A 19,857-nucleotide genomic window follows, 5' to 3' on the forward strand; every position below is an offset into this window, starting at 1 on the left:
AGGGACTCTGTGCAAGCGTCCATGTGTGTGTGGACTCTGTTTCAGGAATGGAATCTCTGATGACGATGGTTTGGAAGTGGGGGCAGAGAGCTTCTCAGTGGCATTCTTGTACCTGATAAAATCAGCAGAATGTGCTCTCTTCTGTTTTGTTACACCATGGCACAGTCATGGGAGGGAGGGGAGGGACAGCGAGGCAGAGTGGCATAAGTCTAAGCCATCCAAACATTTAAAGGATAAGTGTGTAGGTGGCTAGAGTTGGAGAAAATGTCCTGTCGCTAGAAAACCTTTGGGAATTACTATGTATTTGTCTGCTTCTCTACTATGAGGCAGCAGAGAGAAAGATAGATACCCAGCAAGCATGTCAGCAGACAGCAAAATTTGTACTAGCCAGATGGGCTGGCACTCACAGATATGGGAAGAGATCCACCTTCCTAGTCTTTCCTCTAGCACTTAGTTGGTTGGAATCTTTCCCAGCTGCTTAGATAATAAGAAATACCGTCTCTCCACACTAGTGCACCTATGCACTGGGGCCAGGATCTGACCTTTTAGGCCCCGATTCAAGTGCTTAAACTGAGGCTAGTTAAGTCCCCATGGAATTATTCATGTATATCAAGTTTAGCACATGCTTAAGTGTTTTGCTGAATCAGGTTCTTAGTTTCTGTTTGCTATTAGCATTAACAAATCGGTGATTCCAAACATGAAAATCTCCATCCCAACCATAACTCCAAAATGTATGAGGACAAAACCCCACACCTGATGTTTGCACAGAGAAGAAAGCATAAAGTCCGTAGAGGTTAAGAACATAAAGGAAGATTATACATATATGATCTCACTAAAAGTCCTGAGAGCGGTAAAACTAAACTGTTGTTCTCTGTTCTTGTGTCTTTTGCAGTATAATGGCACATCTGATGGACAGTACAGAGTCTTTAATGGGAAAGATGACATAAGCAAAACTGCAATAATTCAATCCTATAAAAACAAAAGGTACCATAAGTACTGTTTATAAGAGAAATGTGCATATTCTTTATGCGTGACTCTATACAAGACATTACAGGCTTGATTCAGAGCCCATTGTACTCAATGGAAAGACTCTCATTTACTTCAGTGAATGCTGGATAAGGTCTAGGGTCAGCAAAACCATATTCTCTCTTTTAGTCCACCATGGCGTCGTTATGGCCTTGAATTTCAGGGAGTTATGGATCGTGTAATCTAATGAGTTGCTGCTGTTTTCGCTTGCAAGTGATTGGATCCCATTAATCCCTTCCCTATTCCATTGGTTTCACAGGATATGATTGAATACAGTTTGGCCAAATAAAAATACCAAAAGAAATTGGCACTGCTTTCTATTCTTGCACCTTCTTCAAAGCATTGAACAAGTAACTACTTCATTGTGGAGCCAATAAAGTTAGAAAGTCATAGCAACACTAGACAGTGATCATCATCCATTACAATGTAAAACAAACCCGGTAAAGGAAATTGGGGGGCGGGAGGGGGCAGATTAATCTGCTGATCCTTGTGAATTGCCTGCTCTGGAGAAGTCAATTGTAACTTCTTAGGGGGCTTATTCCTTCACCCACTTAGAATCATAGAATATCAGGGTTGGAAGCAACCTCAGGAGGTCATCTAGTCCAACCCCCTGCTCAAAGCAGGACCAATCCCCAACTAAATCATCCCAGTCAGGGCTTTGTCAAGCCTGACCTTAAAAACTTCAAGGGAAGGAGATTCCACCACCTCCCTAGGTAACACATTCCAGTGCTTCACCAGCCTCCTAGTGAAAAAGCTTTTCCTAATATCCAACCTAAACCTCCCCCAGTGCAACTTGAGACCATTACTATAATGGATCTCTCTGTCCTCCACATTTGTACTCTCCAATCCTTAAAAGGAGATAGGAGTTAGGAGAAAGAATTTCAGACTAACTGCACAACTTCCAATGCTATCTGCCTTCAGACACTGTTCTTTGCCTACTATTCAAATATGCCTTTTGGAATATAACTTACTTACCTGGTCCTTCTCGTATGAACAGAGAGCAACAATACCCGAAGTCCAAAGGTGCGAACAATTCAATGTTTATTGGGGTGAACTTCCAGCAAGCATGATTCCAGTTTCCTTCCTTAGTGTCCCCCTTCCCAGCTCTGACACCACAGAGCCTTACACCTGTGTCCCTGTTCCCATTCCTGCCCTTAGCAAAACATGATTCCAGTTTCCTTACCCCCATTCCCTGTTCCCATTTCCCCCTTTAGCAAAACATGATTCCAATTTCCCCACCCCTCATTCCCTGTTCCCATTTTCCCCACACACACCCACCCACTCACTTGCTGATTGACTGCAGACTATATAGTAAAACTTGAGTTCTGCTTAGCTATACCTTAACCAATCATTTTCCTGAAATTTAACTAACCAATCCTAACATATTGTAACATGATTATGTAACCAATTATATCCCACCACCTTAATTAGTTTACACCCAGCAAAATTAATTATACAGCAGACAGAAACAATCACAGAAAGAGACAGAGATTATACAGACAAACAATAGCAAAGTGGGAACTATAATGACAAAACAATACAGAAGTGAGGATTTCACATCCCAGCTATTGATGTGAGTTCTTGCCAGACAGGATGCTATCAAACTAAGTTTCCTTTTACATTTTCTAGGCAGTTCCCTTTCTCTGGAGTTGATAGGCACTATCAGGACAGGACTGTGTTCCTAACAGCCCAATAGCACCTTATTTCAATGTGACTAGTTTGGAACGTGAGGATGTAACCGTTCACTTCCCAGCTTATGGCTGCCTCTGTTGCTTAGCCAAAGGCCTTAGCCTAAGAACAGGGCCTCAGACTGTCACAGTAAAAGAAGGCCCTTACACTGGCAGACAGTGATTTTGATTCTTTCTTTTATACCTCTATAACTAGCCAAGTGATAAGAATACACCTAAATTCTTAGAGTATAGGCCTTTATAGATAGACCTGAATATCTATATCCTAACATAACTATTGTGAATTCTGTCCATGTCCGTACATCTAAATACTGCTCTAATGCACTGTCACAGGAGACATTTCTGAGAAGATATGGGGATTTTGTGTCTAACAGCAATCTTTATTATTCCTTTTTCCCCAAAATAATATGATCCGTCAGGCCTTCTCACAGGGAGTTACAAGAAGAACAACTAGTGGAAGGATTGTTTGGGTTGTATGGAAATTCAGAGATTTTCCGTTCCATTTGTTTTCTTAGATGTTGTTTATATTTTTTCATCTAGAAAATTTGTTTTTGGTAGTGAATACTCATGAAGCACGTGTTTAAGTCCATATAGTCCATCTCACCTGAACTCTGTTTAAGACAAGTCTCTATACACTACCAAATATCCTACCAGAGTTAGGAAACAGGTGGATTCAATAGCATGTAAATAAAAATACTATTGAAACGTTTGTACCTACAGTTCAAAGACTTCCATTTCAGTAAACTGGGATTCTTATTTCCATAAGTGGCCACTGAGCCTTTTGTGCTTTTCTTCTTAACCAGGAAATCTCGTCAGATTTCTTCGTTATGTTTCCCTATTTGCAAAGATCAAAATGTGCATTTTTCAGCTTAGATTACATTTATTTCAGATGAAAGGAAACAGCATGCAAAGGAAGAACAAATTCAGAGCCCTTTTCTCCTTACACTTACATCATGAATAGTTACAGTAAAGTCAGTGGAGCTATAATGGTGTAACTGAGGTAAGGAATGGTGTCCCTAGCCTCTGTTTGTCAGAGGGTGGAGATGGATGGCAGGAGAGAGATCACTTGATTATTACCTGTTATGTTCACTCCCTCTGGGGCACCTGGCATTGGCCACGGTCGGTAGACAGAATACTGGGCTGCATGGACCTTTGGTCTGACCCAGTATGGCCATTCTTATGTTCTTCTTATGAGGAGATTCAGGCCAAAAACCTCGATGAGAAAAGCAAGTGAAGTGGTTAACTCTGTAACATTCTGCATCTGAACTGAAAACCAAAACAACAGCTCCCTGCATCAAGGAGGGGACTTCTCTCTTTTGAAAGCATCCCTGTTCAGTTACATAGGCCGTACTTCAGCAGTGAATGATTGCAAATACATAGCAGGGCCTATGTAGCTAATTGGGTTGAAATAGGTTACATTAAAAAATACATGGTATGTGGTATGACCAGAAACTGTTTTTGTTTTTCGTTAAAGCACTCTTTCCATCTGGGCTGACCAGTGTGATATGGTCAATGGAACAGGTGAGTCTATCTCTCTCTCTGTTCATAAGAGAATTCCCATCTTAGTGAAAGCACTATGGGCCGCAGAAAGTATTTTCCCTTTTAATTGTGTGCACAGTGTAATGCAGCAGAGTTTTCTTTTTGTGTAATATATGAATACAATCTGAGTCCCAAAATGCTACAAAGAGTTAAGTAATGCACTCACGGAAAACTACACTAGAGAAAGTATTATACTACAGATGCTGCAATCTGGTGAGGCTGGGCTTGTGGAAGCCATAGAGAAGGCTCTTGCAATAGTAAACGTGTTATAGACATGGTCAGTAGCGGCAAAGGGGGGGTCTGAGCAAAGAGTGGTGACAGATGATACAGCGTTACATTGGAGGATATGTGCAATATTCCTCTCTTTGACGCACTTAGATGAGGGAAGTTCAGATGAAGCCACAAATTCATTTGGTCAAAACAAGTAGCAAGGGTAGACATGGAGGTGTCAGAATGTATGTACAGTTGTGTTATCGTTGTCATTGTAAAGGCAATAGCTAAGGTTAAAGATAGACCAAGATGACCAAAAGGGGGAAGGTAGATAGGAAGGAGCAGAGGGCCAAGAAATTAATCCAGTGGGACTCCACACTAGGAATAGCACAAGGGGACACAACAAACTTTGAACAGTTTATCTTGCATGTTGTGTGCACCTGCAGTTCTCTTCCCAATAGGTCTTAAGCCAGAGAGTGTGAAAACAAGCTGGTTTATTTGTACTGTACCGTACTAGCTAGAATAGAGCATTCTCCTTACAGTAAAGCACACATAAGTGATTCAGACATAATAACACCTTACTAGTGCTTAAGCTTCTTATGAAGGCTGAGTCAGAAGGGATTGATGCTTCATTGCAGTCTGTGCTAGTGATTATTTGTTAAGCAGTATTCTTAGCTCCTGGGACATTTCTTCATCTCTTTCCTCTTTGACTTGAACCTTTCCCCCATTCTCGGCCTTTTTTTTTTTTTTTGCTCTTCCTTCCTTGCGATGGTGAAGTCAGGCTTGCAGACTGTAGACTATATGCATTCTCTGGTAAATGGATTCAGTGGCTCTGGTGTGGCATAAACTGAAGTTAATCAACCCATGCTTGATGAATAAAAAGGATTTTACATTTACATTCATAATGGCTGTTCAAGAGAGATTATGACCTTGGAGAATTAAACAGGACCCTAAAATCCTGTCAACACCTGTGAGAGCTGCTTCTTAGTCAGGTATTGTATCTGAGAGGATATGGATGGAGAATGAAGAAAAGTATTTTGTAGCCAGACATGGAGCTGAACTGATTGTGTCTGTTCTAATTCTTTTTCTTTCTCCCTTTTATGGTTGTTAATCTGTCCTCATCCTAGAATGAAATGTAACTTTGGTAACTGGTTTAAAGAGGAGGCTTGCTTGCATTAAAGTGTCAAAGGACTCTATATTTGCCTTTTAAATTCCCAGTGCTCTAGCAAAAGAACAAGCTTTTTAACAGTAAAATTAGCAGCCTCCAGAGATGATCACTGTGTGATCCAACTCAGTGTTTAGTGGATATTCAGTTTGTTGTCACAACAAGCACTATGTTCAGCTAGGCCAACTGCAAATCAGAGTTCTGTATGGCAAGAATTCCTCCTTCTCTTGTGGACTTTCATATCATGGGGTGGAGGGGTTTTCCCTTACGAGATAAAATGAAGTGTTTGGATAACTAAATTAAACACCACAGGCAACATTCTCATCCAAGAATTTGAAAGTCAGTCAGGTTTTGCCAACCCATTTCCTAGGCTGTCAGGATTTAGGAATAGCACACAGACATGTGGATGGATGGAATCTGGGCTTGTATGAGAAAAGCCCCTGCTGATAACAGAGGTCAAGTGATGGTCTGTAAGAGAATCTCCTTGCTCCTGTCATCTAGGCTGAGGATGCTAAGATACCAGAGAAGCATTTATAACTCTGTGATGGGTGCTGTATAAAACCTAAATAGAAGCTGTTACAGGCTCCAGAGAATGAACTGGTTAGAGGTTTGTTACAGCATCCTGCTGGGCAGGAGCCATCTTCAGAGGGATGGTGGAGGTGGATATTGAGTCAATATGTAGTTAGAAACCCATGTTCAAAAGCCTAAGGCTATGATGTTTATAAGTGCTGAGCATCCATAATTCCAGTTAAGTCAATAGGTGTTCATCTCTGAAAATCAGTTCTCAACCCTTCTAGCTACATAAACCCTGGAGCTGAATCTACTGGGCAGCAGGGAGCCAAAATTAGTACTTTTCTGTGCCCCATATCTTCTATGGCACATACCCTCACCTTTGTTAAAGATATTGCCTACTCGCCACAGACTATATATGCCAAATTTAAGATTAAAGGACTTATTAGGGACTTTAGAGAGGGTTCCAAAATTAGGCCTATAATAGAAAACAAGACTTGGCTACTACCTTGCATAAAACTTTGTGTGTGCAAGCCCTAGATTTGTATTTCTTTGTTCTAAATATATGGAGAAGACCACAGCTGAGTGTGGCATTATCAACGATCTCATGTCATAAAAGTGGAATTGCATTAAGCTCTTATTTTATTTCATCCACAGATGGTGCATCATTTCCTCCTTTTGTAAGGAAGAACCAGATCCTGCACTTCTTTTCCTCCGATATTTGCAGGTAGGACACTTGGAGATATCCATATTGTGCTCATATTCCTATGTGTGCTCACCAAAAATCATGTTCTTTGAAAAACTATTTAAGACAGTTGCTGAACTTGCTCTGCTTGGTCTCAGGTCATTGAAGCAACTCAATAAACAAATCTTTGGTTTTAACCATATGAATTTGCTGTGTTCATGATTGGCTACTTAAAGCCTGATTCTGCCACCCTTAGTTGTACTGAAGAGTGAGTAGTTGCAATGCCTCTGAATCTCTGATCCTTTGCACTGGTGTAATTCAGGAGTAACTCCACTGAAGATCATAGAGTTACAGTGGTAGATGTGAGTGGAGACTCAGGCCCATTGACTATTCATACAAGTAGTACTCAGTATTAGGGTTGCAGAACTTGACCTATAAGGGTGCATTTACATGACAAGCAGCAGCCATGACAGTGAGTCGCAGAGCCCGGGTCTACAGACTTGGGCTTGCGCTACAGTGCTAAAAATAGCAGTGTAGACACTTAGGCTCAGGCTGGAGCTCAGGCTCAGAAACCTACCACCCTCAGTGTCAGAGCCCAAGCGTCAGCTCAAAAGGTCTACACAGATATTTTTGGTGCCATAGCATGAGTCCTGTGAGCCCGTCTACAGACCCAACTCTGAGACTCACTGCCACAGGTTGGGCTAGCACGAGGTATTTAAGCATTATTCTGAGGGCTTATGTGGAGCTTAACAGATGCATAGGCCATCTGTACAGGTGTGTATTTCACCCTTCATAGCTAAATACACCAAACTGCTTTCTCTCAGAATATGATACGTTTTACCCAAAATAAATAAATACATAATAAAAATTTAAAAAATCTCCTTGCAGTTTTTCTTTTCAGTCTGTCTTTTCTGCTGTTGCCATACAATGTCCCTGAATACTCCAGTGGGATAGTTACAAATACTGCTCAATAGATTTCAAGGGAACTGAAGTGTAATTCTTCCAGGAGATACATTTGCAGGCTCAACTTTGATTTTCAGTGCCGGGAATGAGCTTTTTCGTCTTTAAAATGCATCATTTATTTTAAAAGTTGCATTAAAAAGGATCAAGGTTTATAAATCAAATTCTTATCGTGGAGCAGCCTGAACCCCAAAACTGAAATATGCCAATCACAGCAAAGGACTTTTCACGTACCTGGTGAAGAAGAGAAAAACTGTTTCTTCATTCAGGCAGTTGGATGCAGACAGACCTTGTCTGGTTCTTTAGTTCTCAGATCAAGTAATCATAGTCGTTTCTTTCTAGTAGTACCACACAGGGTCTCCCTAAATTCTGACCTAGTCTTAGCAGTCAGGGAAGGCAATGCTTGACATAATATAGGACATGGCAACGCTCAAAACACTGCTTTCTTCTAACGGCTTGTCTACACTAGAATGTTTTGCCGCTTTAACTACACCAGTAACACCTTCCCCCACCCCAAGCATGGATGTAGCTATATCAGTATAAAAGGGTTTATACCAGTATATCTTATTCCAGTTTGTCAAGTGAAATAAGTTCTACAAGTATAAGACACCTTTATACTGGTAGATCTACGTCCACACTAGGGCTCATACTGGTATCACTAAATCATTAAAAAAAATCACACCTCTGACATAGTAATAACATTAAAACTTTTCTAGTATATAGCCAGGCAGAAACCACTCTGAAAGACTTAAAACATCCCAACACCACAGGCACTGTAGATCTTTGCCTGGGGAGGAGTTGTTTCTACATTTACTCTTAACTGTATATTGTTGTCTGTGTTTCTGTATTGTATAGAATAGAATCATAGAACCATGGGGCTAGAAGAGACTGCAAAGGTCATCTAGTCTAATATCCTGCCTAGAGAGTTGTATCAAAACCATCCAAGATAGCTGGCTATCCAGCCTCTTTTTGAAAACCTCCGGTGAAGGAGGTTCCATGACTTCCCTCAGCAATTTGTTCCATTGTTCTTACAGTTAGGAAGTTTTTCTTGAGATTTATAAAGTCACCACTGCCTGTGTCTCTTTTTTGGAAATGTCATGCACTCTTGTTCATAGTCTGGGCAGTTCCACAAACTGCTAATCCAGGGCTAACGGAGCCTGGAATCATCCGAGCAGCTGCCAAGAGCACTTTATCATTTAAAAAACGAGAAAGGTAGGGCGTCTTTATAATGCATCAGACATGAATGCGTATTAGCAACCAAAACACCTGTAAATACAATATAAACTAGAGACAAATGAAACATTTCTCTTTTATATTCAGATCTATCTATGGCATATTTGACAGTGAGCGGATTGTGAAGGAAATCCCCCTGTATCGTTTTACAGTTCCTCGTGCAGCATTTGCATCTCCATTAGAAACTCCAGAAAATAAATGCTTCTGCACAGAAGAGGTTCATTCAAAGAATTGCACAACATCTGGTGTCTTGGATATTAGCGCCTGCAAAGAAGGTAGAGTAGTAAAATGTCACTCATCCAAACAAGCCATCTGGCCTGGGGGAAAGATGGTTTTGTGGTTAAGGTACAAGACTGTGATTCAAGAGACTTGGATTCAATTCCTGACTCTGCCACAGATTTCCTGTGTGATCCTGGGCAAATAACTTAATCTCTCTGAAACATCGATTCCTTAAACAGGGATTTGAATACTTCTTTACCTTCATGAGATGTTGTAAAGATAAATTTACGAATGCTTCAGAGCTGCTCAGAGACTGTGGTGATGGGGCTATATATCTAGCTTTGGAGATGGTACACATGCACGAAATAAAAATGTGAGAGATGCATAAGGAAGAGCGAGAGAGATGGAAGTTTCAATATCATTTACACATTCAGGGCTAAATTATCCCTTTTCTCTGTGGGGGGAAGCATAAAAGGAGCTTCATCCACTGCATAAGAGCTTTGGACACTCATAGTTCCTGTGTTCATGAGATCTCCTATACCTGGTGTGATAACTGTATGTGCATATATAGGATGATAGCAGCAACTGTTTTAACTCAATGTAGTTCCACTGGAGTAAATTTACAGCTGGGAATTTGGCCTATATGTTGTAATTGTATTAGCAATTAATTTTACTCTTGCAAATTATCTACATACCAATAGGATGGTAGACACTACAGAATCTCTGCTTTAGGTTTAGTAAATCTTCACAATGAATGTGTATATTTGTGTGCATATCATAGTTATTTATTTATATATAAATAAATAAAATGTCCTCAGGTGAGGTACTTCAATAAGAGAAACCGGACTAAGACTTGACTTTCCCATTTTGCTTGTCTTTTTGTAATAGGAAAACCTGTGTATATTTCACTTCCCCATTTTCTGTATGCAAGTGAAGATGTGTCCGAGAATATTGAAGGATTGAGTGCAAATAAGGATGAACACGAGACCTTTTTAGATATAGAGCCTGTAAGCCAACATTTATAGTATTTGTTTCTTGATAACCATGCACAGTATTGCTTTGCAGTGTAGTTATAATACTGATTCATTTCAGATATGATCAGAGGAGCCCATATCTCGGTGTTTGGGTTCTGCAGAACCCCATCAAATCTTATTCTGACCTCCAAAGTTTCGCAACTCACATAAAAGTGTTAATTTTGCCTCATCTCTATAGCTGACAGATTGGGGTCAGTTTGGTTTAGCAAAATCTCAGTCAGGTTTCGGTGTTTACAAAGAGTCCATTTTCTATGGATCATCAACATTCAGAGAGAGTTGGTTCAAAGAGTCTGTTTTTGCACACTCTCACTGAAAAAGGGATACTTGAAGATGCTCTCAGAATAAATTAAAGTTACACAGATCATGGTTTTTAAACACTTGCTACTTGCCATTCTAAATTGCCAAACTGTCTTTCTTCCAGCACAAAATACAAACATTTCTTCACAATACTGTTCAACTTCCCAATCTACATGAAACCAACTCAATTGTACATCATAAACAGATATGTAGAGCAGCATAGGATCAGATGACCTTTTTTAGGCAAACATATGCCATATGTAACACCACATAGTATGACAGTTTGGTGACCACAATCTTTGCTATGAATTATGGTGTCAAATATGATCATTGTCTTGTTCTGTGATCGCTGTTCGATGTACGTAGAATGTACAATGATGAAAGTGGCATCCATGTGGTCTTATAGTTGTATGCCGTACATTTAAAAATTTCATCCATGGTGGGTGAAAAACCTATTGGGGCCACATTTCAGCTGATGTAAATCAGTGTAACTCCATTGGAGTCAATGAGATTACTCTACTTTGCACGAAACAAGATTGTGTTTGAGCCAAAGTTTTTATATTCCACTCTAAGTTATCCCTTACAGAGCTCATCTATTTTTGTTGTGTTTTAAACATGTTTTGATTTTGTTGGTTTCATTAAGTAGTAAATCTCATCTAAATTATACTCACAGTTTAATTAAGTTGACCAAGTAACTGCAGTACAGCCTGTTCTGCCTTCCAAGTGAATGACTGTAACAATGAAGCCTCCCGTATATCTGATTCCATAGTACATTTGATTGTCACACTGTGCAGCTGTGATAAATCTCTAAATAAACATTGTTGTTGAACATCTGATTTTAATCAGCTTCAATTTTTCCTCCACTTGGGTCCTAGTCCCCCAAAGCATGTGCTTAACTTTAAGCATGTGAGCAGTCCCATTGAATTATTTAAATCCAGCTATTCAAATTTTTCAAATTCAACACTTTTTATACTGGATTGGAGCCTGGCTGAATCATTCAAAAAACAAGTTAAAGTGGGGGGAAACTGAACAGATAATATCAAAATGTTTAACCTTTAAGATGAAGTTTAAGATTAACCTGTGTCTGAGAAAGTAATTGTGAGTCTCATGCATCTTCGTAAGGTACAGATGTTCACAAAAACAATCTCTGCAATTGGTATTAATTAGAGGTGGTCAAAAAATGGAAATTCCACCCCATGGAAAATCTGAGACTTCAAAATTTGTTTTGACCTGAATCGGGATGGAAAGTTGAAATCCTGGAATTTTTCACAAAACAAAATATCTAGAAATATTTGGTTTTGAGCTTTTACATTATAACATAATGTAATATAACAAACATTAAAATGCTGAAGGCTAAATGAAATATTTAGACTAGAGCTAGTTGGGAATTTTCTGACAAAATGTTTTTTTGATTGGGACTGAAACTTTCCATGGCAATGTATCCATTTCTCAGGTTCAGGATGGGATTTCTGGGGAGTGAATGTGAGACCAGAGTAGTCAATAGCATGGTAGTCAGTTTACTCCCCTAGGATGTGGGAGATGCAGTTTCAAGTCCTTGATACAAATCCGAGAAGGTAGGGACTTGAACGTGGGTGAGTGCCCTGGCCACAGGTCTAGGGACTATCCTGGGCGCAAAGAGCTTCTCTCTCTTTTTTGTTTTGTTTGGTTGGTTTTTGGTTTTGGCTACAAAATTTGAGTGGTCTCATTTTCATTTTGATGAAGACTGAGAGAAATTTCAAAACCTCAGTTTTCATGAAATGGAATTCTTGTTTTCTGGCCAGCCCTAGTTTTCACCTTATCAGAATGAAACATTTTGTCTTTATTGAAACAAAACATTTCAATTATTTCCTGGCAAAAATTTTGATAAAATTGATATATTCCTGCAAAGTATTTTGAATTAATCAAATCAGCATTTTCGGATGGAAAATGGCTCTACTATTAAATTTGCAACCTTGCTAGTTGTCTCAATAAAGACACAAGAACAGAATGGGCATGAAGAATGAAATGACCCTTTGACCCCTTGAGGTAATCCCAATGGTAAACAAGTTCATGAACAGTGTTAATTCAAATTTCTCTGATGTGCCTATTCCAGACTTAAGCTTGTAGTGGCCACTATCATGAGCATTCAGTTCATTGTGGTTGTTTTATTTATTTTGTTTTATTTTGTGTTTTCTCCTTTTCTACCTTTCTGGCTTTAGACCACTGGGTTTACATTACGATTTGCCAAAAAGCTGCAAATAAATTTACTGGTGACGCCAGCACCAAAAATCGAGTAAGTGTTTTCTCTATCTTTTGTTTCTAAAACATAGGTACAATATTTTGTTTGTTAGCCCTTTTGCAATTAGGGTGACTGGCTCTACAAAAATGCTTAGTAGGGTTTCAATAAATATAACCTAAATATTAAATATACATTTCATAATGACAGTATTATGACAGTGTGTCTCAGTTCTGCAGTATGACATCTATGTGTTTATACTCCTAAACCAACTCATTGAAGAGCCCCAGCATTGGGGAAATCCTTGGGTAGAGTAAAGGAACGAAATAGTTCCTATACAGCTCACATCTCAGCAATTGGCACAGGATACATGATGAGGGTATCCTTATACTCTAGTGATCCCTGAGTGTTAGAACGTCCCTTGGAAATTGGTGGAGGTAAGGGGAGACAAGGAATAGTTGAGGACCTGCGCCCACAATATTACTATTAATGAAAACAGCAGTTAATACTTAATCTCAGTGTTCCCCGAGACTTCAGAAGAAGATTCACTTGGTGATTTCCCCTCCCTCGTGGGCTCTGAACTTAATAATTGATCAAGCCCAAAGTGAATACGATTTACTTTTATAATTATCATTTAATTATGTTACTGGAGACTTAGGGGCCTGCCCTTCAGGATGATACATACTTTGGCCCTGATCCTACAAATGCACTTAAACATGTATGTGCAAAATTTTCAGCATGTGAATAGTCCTATTGATTTCAGTGAGGTTACTCAGGTACTTAAAATGAATCACATGCTTAAGTGTTTTGCTGGATTAAGGCCAGAGTGCTCTGCAACTTGCAAGATCAAGTCCCTAATTCTTTTCCTACATTTCAGTATTTTCTATCACCCAAAAGGGAGCTTTTTGAAATAAAATATTAGAACACTTTCTAACAAGCTTGTAAGTCCATTGCAATCAGAAATAAATGTAAATATAAAAGGTGTGAAATTTTGTAAATAAAATCTTAAATATTTTCCAATTTGTGAAATTTCAAAATGCCAAAAATTTCAACCTGCTCTGTAGCTCATAAAAAGGCCAAATATTTGTGAATGTCATGAAATGTTCCATTTTTGATTGAAAAAAATTGCTGATATTTACATTTTTTTAAAAAATGTCCTTCAACTCTAACATTTGCACATAGAAGTCAAATTTCAGATTTCTTGGGAATGTCTGGCAGGCACTGGGGGCCTGATCCAATGCCCACTGAGGTCAATGGAAAGACTCTACAGTGGGCATTGTATCAGGACTTAGAGTCATTTTATGAATCTATAAACAATAAATGAGATGAGAAGCAAAAGCAGAATTATATAGTGTATTCAGATTGTGAATAATATAATCATTCCAAAACTAGTGCCAATGAAAAAGATAACGGATACCATACTGTGAGACTGTTGATGCACCACATTACACAGGAGACACACAGTGTGCTTTCTCAAAGAGCGTCTTTACTTGTTCTTCATTGTTTTATTTAACTTAATTTAAAACAAAAGTCATTATGACTGAAAACTGTATGGAAAAAATATATACGCATGCACTAGTCTTGGAATGATCCCATTATTGTGCATGCATATATACAAATGTTTGGGCTAGGTGAGAAATGGATTTTCCATCAGACAAAAATGTTTGAAGCTTCAAAATGTTTTCTTATCTTGAAATATGATGAAAAACTGAAATCTCAAACATTTTTGAAAAACAAAAATCCAAAACATTTTTCATTAGGATTATCCAAAATGGTTTGCTTCAATAATTTTGAAAAATTTCATTTCAGTGCCAACCTTTTTTCCTTTTTCTTTACCTTTATTTTAAATTTAGTAAAATTAAGAAATTATTTGAAATCCCAAAATGGAAACTTTCTGGTTCCATATTGTCAAAATAGGATGTTTTGAAAATCTCAGTACTTTTTTTACCAATTTTTTTGAGTCAGCTGTTTTGTTGAACTTGTCACTGTTTGACAAATAGTTTCACTTTCAACAAATATGTATTTTTTGACAAAAATGATTTGTTGAAAAGTTCCCAATCAGTGCTAATAAATACACACACACGTACTTAATATTTTGAAAGAGACTACTAGTTCCATTCATGGTCCCTATTTTAAGTATAAAGTATATTCTTCCAGCTAGTAAAGTCTTTTTAAATGGAAGATACCTTTTAAATCTATCCACTGTATGTACACATGTACATTATCATAATTATTATTTATATGTGGTGGCAGCCACAGGCCTCAATCAGGGATCAAAACCTTATTGCAATCTAGGTACTGTACGTGCATTTCATTTAGAATACAGTCAAAGAGCCACCTTCCACCCCACAAGAGATTGTAATCTAACTATATGATGAAAGACAATAGACAGAATTGAAAAACAGATTTGGGAAGGGCAAGGTAGGAGAGAAACAATTATGTTATAACCATATAGATGATCATACAGACATTATCAATCTAGTTACTTTCTCATACCCAGAGTACTAAACGGAGGATGGTGTGCATAATGGCTGTAGTCATAGGTGCCCACTCCGTGGGTGCTCCGGGACTGGAGCACCCACGAAAAAAAACTAGTGGGAGCTCAGCATCCACCAGCCGCAGATGTTTAGCGGCTTGGAGAGAGGATTGGGGGAGGGCAGAGACCAGCAAGCAGCAGATGGGTGGGGCCTCAGGGAGGGGGAGGAGTGGGGCAGAGGTGAGTGGAGCAAAGGAAGAGTCTAGGGGAAGAGTTGGAGTGGGGGCAGGCCTCGGGGCAGAGTGGGGGTGGAGCACCCCCGGTGGAAAAGTAAAAGTTGGTGCCAATGGCTGTAGTTACCTATATACTTTTTACAGAGGAATGCTGTAGTTTGAATTTACTGGAGGTTTGCCACCTGAACACATATAAAGTGTACTGCCTGTCAGTTTCATCAAAGTGGTAGAGTATAGGGTTATGAGAAATTGCTAGATGGAAAATGTGAAACTGCAATGTGCAGATAATGTGTTGTGGCTGTTTCAATTTTTTATTTCAATATTTGTTGCAGTGCTTTATCAAAACTTACAAGATCCTATATCTTTCCTATTCTTTGGCTGAATGAGGTTAGTATGTTTTCTGTCTATTAAAACATTCTAATTATTTCAGCTTTATTAGAAATAATCTAGGAGATTTACCAAAAAATAGTCTGGAGCCAAAGTTTTCAGTCTTGTTTGCCTGAAAATAGGCATCTACAGCTAGAGCCACAAAAGCAGTTAGACACCTAACTTCCACTTTAGGTGCCTAAATCCAACAAGAGGGGTCACTGACATCCTCAAAACCCCCTCTCAGCTGCTGCCTAACACTGTAAGCACCTAAACTCCCTAGCTGCCTATGTTTCTTCCAGTGAGCATGAACACAGCTACCTCAGTCTAGGGCCTCAGGTTCTTATCTCATACCTGAGCCTCAGCAGGTTCATCAAAGTAGATGCTAACCAACCTGTCTCGCTAGTGGGGCCCGATCCAGCAGGCATTTTGAGCGCAAGCCTCCAGCTACACAAAAGAGCTGGAGGAGGTGATGGAGGTTGTGGTTAAGGCACTCTCCTGAGATGGGGATACCCTTCTCCCCAAATCCCTTAGAATCATAGAATATTAGGGTTGGAAGAGACCTCAGGAGGTCATCTAGTACAATCCCCTGCTCAAAGAAGGACCAACACCAACACTTTCTCCACATCAGGCAGACAGAAGACTTGAACCCAAGTCTCCCACATCCTTGATGAGTGCTCTAATCCCTGGGCTAAAACTTGTTTGCAAGTCAGAAGTTAGGCTTATGCACTTTTCTCCAGGAGAGGGTACACAGCTGAGAATCCCAGTTAGTGACAGGCTCCTAGACTTAGCCCTCTCGTCTAGACTTAGGTGCCTAAGACCCTTAGGGGGAGGAGCTTAAGACCCACTCCTCGGTATTTCCTATTGGCTATTTCCTATTTCCTTCCTGCTCCTCAAGCTGACTTTTGCAGATCCCATGCTTATATGCATATCCCTCCATAGGCACTGTGTAGGGAGCCTGGGCACCTAACTCAGGGCTGTGGATTCCACTGGGTGGCAGGGCAACAGTTCGGCACTGCAATGCTGAACATTGCAAGGCCCAAGTCCCTTTGTGGATCTAGCCCTTAAATCCATGTATATGATAACATTATGTGCAATCACACTGTCTATAATGTGCATATGTTCCATGAGAAAGGACTTGCATACTTCAGCTGTTAATGCTCTTGCACTGTTTCAGACGGCGACTATTGATGATGAGAAAGCAGCAATGTTCAGATCAAAAGTGATCTCTCCAGTCAAACTGCTGAACTTGCTGCAGGTGGTGCTGATCATAGTCGGTTGTGTGATGTTCCTAGCGTTCACAGTCTCATATTTCATATGCCGATCGAATAAATTAAGTAAGTAGATTTCTGGTGCAACTTGTGCAGCCCTCCATGGGAGCTTCACTAGAGTAATGACTTCAGCCGAGGGTTGGATGGAGGTTTCATCACATGGCATAATCTTTAATGAAAGGTTCATCTTTAATCCCTGCCTGGAGACTCCAGGACAACCCTAGATGATTGGCAACCCTACGGTTACAGCCCCAAGAATTATTCTAAATTCCAATCAACCTCAACACTTATCCTTTTAGTTTCACTTCTGGTCTTTCCTTTTGTAAAGGTCCAGCATTTTTCAGTTGACATTTACAAATTCTGCTCCTAGCCCTATTCAACCAAGGTGCTATTGACAGATTGAAATTCATGCAAGATAAAACTTTGGGAATTGGGTGACTCCAAGAGTGATGTCTTGTTTTCAATGAGTCAGTGGGGCTTCTGTGACCTGAAAAAAACCGTATGTGTTGTCCAGAGCTATTCCACAGATCAGAATGGCCTCCCTGGCTGCTCCACTGTCCATCTATCTGGTAGAATGTCAGGTGAAGCCACACAGTTGCAGATCCACATGATCTCCTAGCAACAAGTCCCTGCTGGAATCCCTAAACCTCCAGCGCACTGCAGTGCAGGCCCCCACTCTAAGCAGAGTGATCAGGATCCATGGATCTCTTCCATAGGGTTCCCAATTCTCCCTGATCACCATTCTACATCAGAACCACACCAGTTTCTCTGGGTCTTGGCCCTATGTAGCCATGGAGAATAGGACTGGACATGGTCCTATAATGCACAAAGAGGTACAGCAGAGTAATCCAAATAATGGCAGTGGATTTGATATAAGAGTTTAGATGGGGATTTTTTGGGTGATTTGAAGGAAACGAGGGAGTATATAACATCAACGTCTATCAATAATATCAGAGTACAAATATCATATCATAGTATAGAACAGTGGATCCCATAATATAAAACAGGAGGTTTTCAGTTCCCACAATATACCTTTCTCTCAGGTCAAATGGGATAGCCATTTTGTAGGCCACATGATTCATTAACTTTTGACTTTTTCCATTACAGGTAACAAAGAAGTTTACTTGTAGGTGATAATTACTTCAAATTTCACACAAGGAGTTTGTAAAATTCAGTGGCAAAACGATCTGGTCTTATGTTATCATTTATACACATAAACACACTATGGAATGAACGTGTCTTTCCTTTCTGTGAAGAATGTACAGAATCCAGCTTCTCAACCAGCAACACCTGATGTTTCAAAAAGCCCATTTTTACAACTTCATTGAAGAGGCCACAACAATATCATATTCTGAAACCACTTATCATGGTACAAACCTCTATTACAAATAGCATATTAGCAGGTGAAAACTGAAATCCAGTTTGGAATCCAATCCACTTTCTGCCATTTATACAACTTGCTAGTTCGCTTCTCTTGAGACTGTGAGAATAGGAGTAAAAGCCAGTTGCTGATGTTCTAGTTCTAAGTATGTGGGATGGTGACCTCATCAAGCTCATGCAGTGCCCTAGAAGTTATTCTTTTTCCCATTCCTTCAAGCAGTGGAAGTTGCTGCAGTAGAACTGCTCTCCTCTCTTCAGAGATATGAATTTTAATGACTATAAAGTTTATTATGTAACGTGGTTAACCATAGTATCTGAATGTCAATAAAGGGTTTCTGAAAAGCTTTATTTTAAACTATGCATGTACAGACATCAACAAAATACATGCATGAATGCTAACAGTGGCTGATCCATACCGACAGACGGCTTCCTTTCAAAACATTTGTGCAGCAGCCCCATCCCTGTCCTTGGTCTGCTGTGCTCGCCTCCACTCTTTTCACTGGAACTGCTGCTTTTCTTTCTGCCACTTCCTTGGCCAATACCTAGGACCCTACCAAATTCACGGCGGTGAAAAATGCATCACGGACCGTGAAATCTGATCTCCCCCAGGAAATCTGTATAGGGTAAAAATACACAAAAGACCAGATTTCACGGGGGAGACCAGCGTTTCTCATACTGGAGGTCCCAAGCCAAAAGGGAGTTGGGGGTGGGGAGGGCGGTCGCAAGGTCATTGTAGGGAGTATTGCCACCCTTACTTCTGCGCTGCCTTCAGAGCTGGGTGACCAGAGAGCGGTGGCTGCTAGCTGGGCACTCAACTCTGAAGGCAGTGCCGCCGCCAGCCGCAGCGCAGAAGTAAGGGTGGCGATACCACGACCCTCCTACAATAATCTTGTGACCCCCCTGGACCTCCGTTTTGTTTCAGGACCCCTACCGTTTCAACATGGTGAAATTTCAGATTTAAATATCTGAAATCATGACATTTATTATGTTTAAAACCCTATGGTCAGGAAATTGACCAAAATTTGGTAGGGCCCTACCGATAGCATTTCCCCCTGCGAAATAAATTCTACTTCTCTCAGTCCCTTTTGTCAAGTGTCCTCCGCCACTACTTAACACTTAGGGGACAAAGGGACTCTTGCTTCTTCTCAAATTTCCCCAAAACAAGCAGCAGATTCCAGGGCTGCTTCATCTCCTCCACAGGCAGGAGCAGATTCTAGAGAAGACTGGCAGACCCGCTAACATCACCATGACCCATGGCTTTGGTAGAGTATCAGGCAGTCCCACTCTGCAGATGTAGAAGAACGCGAAGGAAGGAGGTGTCCACAAGCCCATTCCCTTTCAGGCTACGTG

The 19,857-nt window shown here is 40.1% G+C and overlaps 1 protein-coding gene across 7 annotated transcripts in view; it reads left to right on the forward strand.

Annotated features, from left to right (window-relative positions):
- The window catches only part of CD36 (CD36 molecule (CD36 blood group)), a 72,891-nt gene extending 54,036 nt beyond the window's left edge, over nucleotides 1-18,855 (forward strand). For all 7 annotated transcript variants that reach the window (XM_073328625.1, XM_073328627.1, XM_073328626.1 and 4 more), the window contains exons 6-14: nucleotides 893-984; nucleotides 4,189-4,235; nucleotides 6,796-6,865; nucleotides 9,104-9,291; nucleotides 10,124-10,242; nucleotides 12,765-12,838; nucleotides 15,823-15,877; nucleotides 17,034-17,193; nucleotides 18,235-18,855. In XM_073328625.1, coding sequence (XP_073184726.1) covers nucleotides 893-984; nucleotides 4,189-4,235; nucleotides 6,796-6,865; nucleotides 9,104-9,291; nucleotides 10,124-10,242; nucleotides 12,765-12,838; nucleotides 15,823-15,877; nucleotides 17,034-17,193; nucleotides 18,235-18,257 — 828 coding nt within the window. In that variant the 3' untranslated portion in view covers nucleotides 18,258-18,855. The remainder of the gene's footprint in view (nucleotides 1-892; nucleotides 985-4,188; nucleotides 4,236-6,795; nucleotides 6,866-9,103; nucleotides 9,292-10,123; nucleotides 10,243-12,764; nucleotides 12,839-15,822; nucleotides 15,878-17,033; nucleotides 17,194-18,234) is intronic.
- Nucleotides 18,856-19,857: the final 1,002 nt, after the last annotated feature.

Source organism: Lepidochelys kempii, chromosome 1, assembly GCF_965140265.1.
Source record: "Lepidochelys kempii isolate rLepKem1 chromosome 1, rLepKem1.hap2, whole genome shotgun sequence".
Classification (NCBI taxonomy): domain Eukaryota; kingdom Metazoa; phylum Chordata; order Testudines; family Cheloniidae; genus Lepidochelys; species Lepidochelys kempii.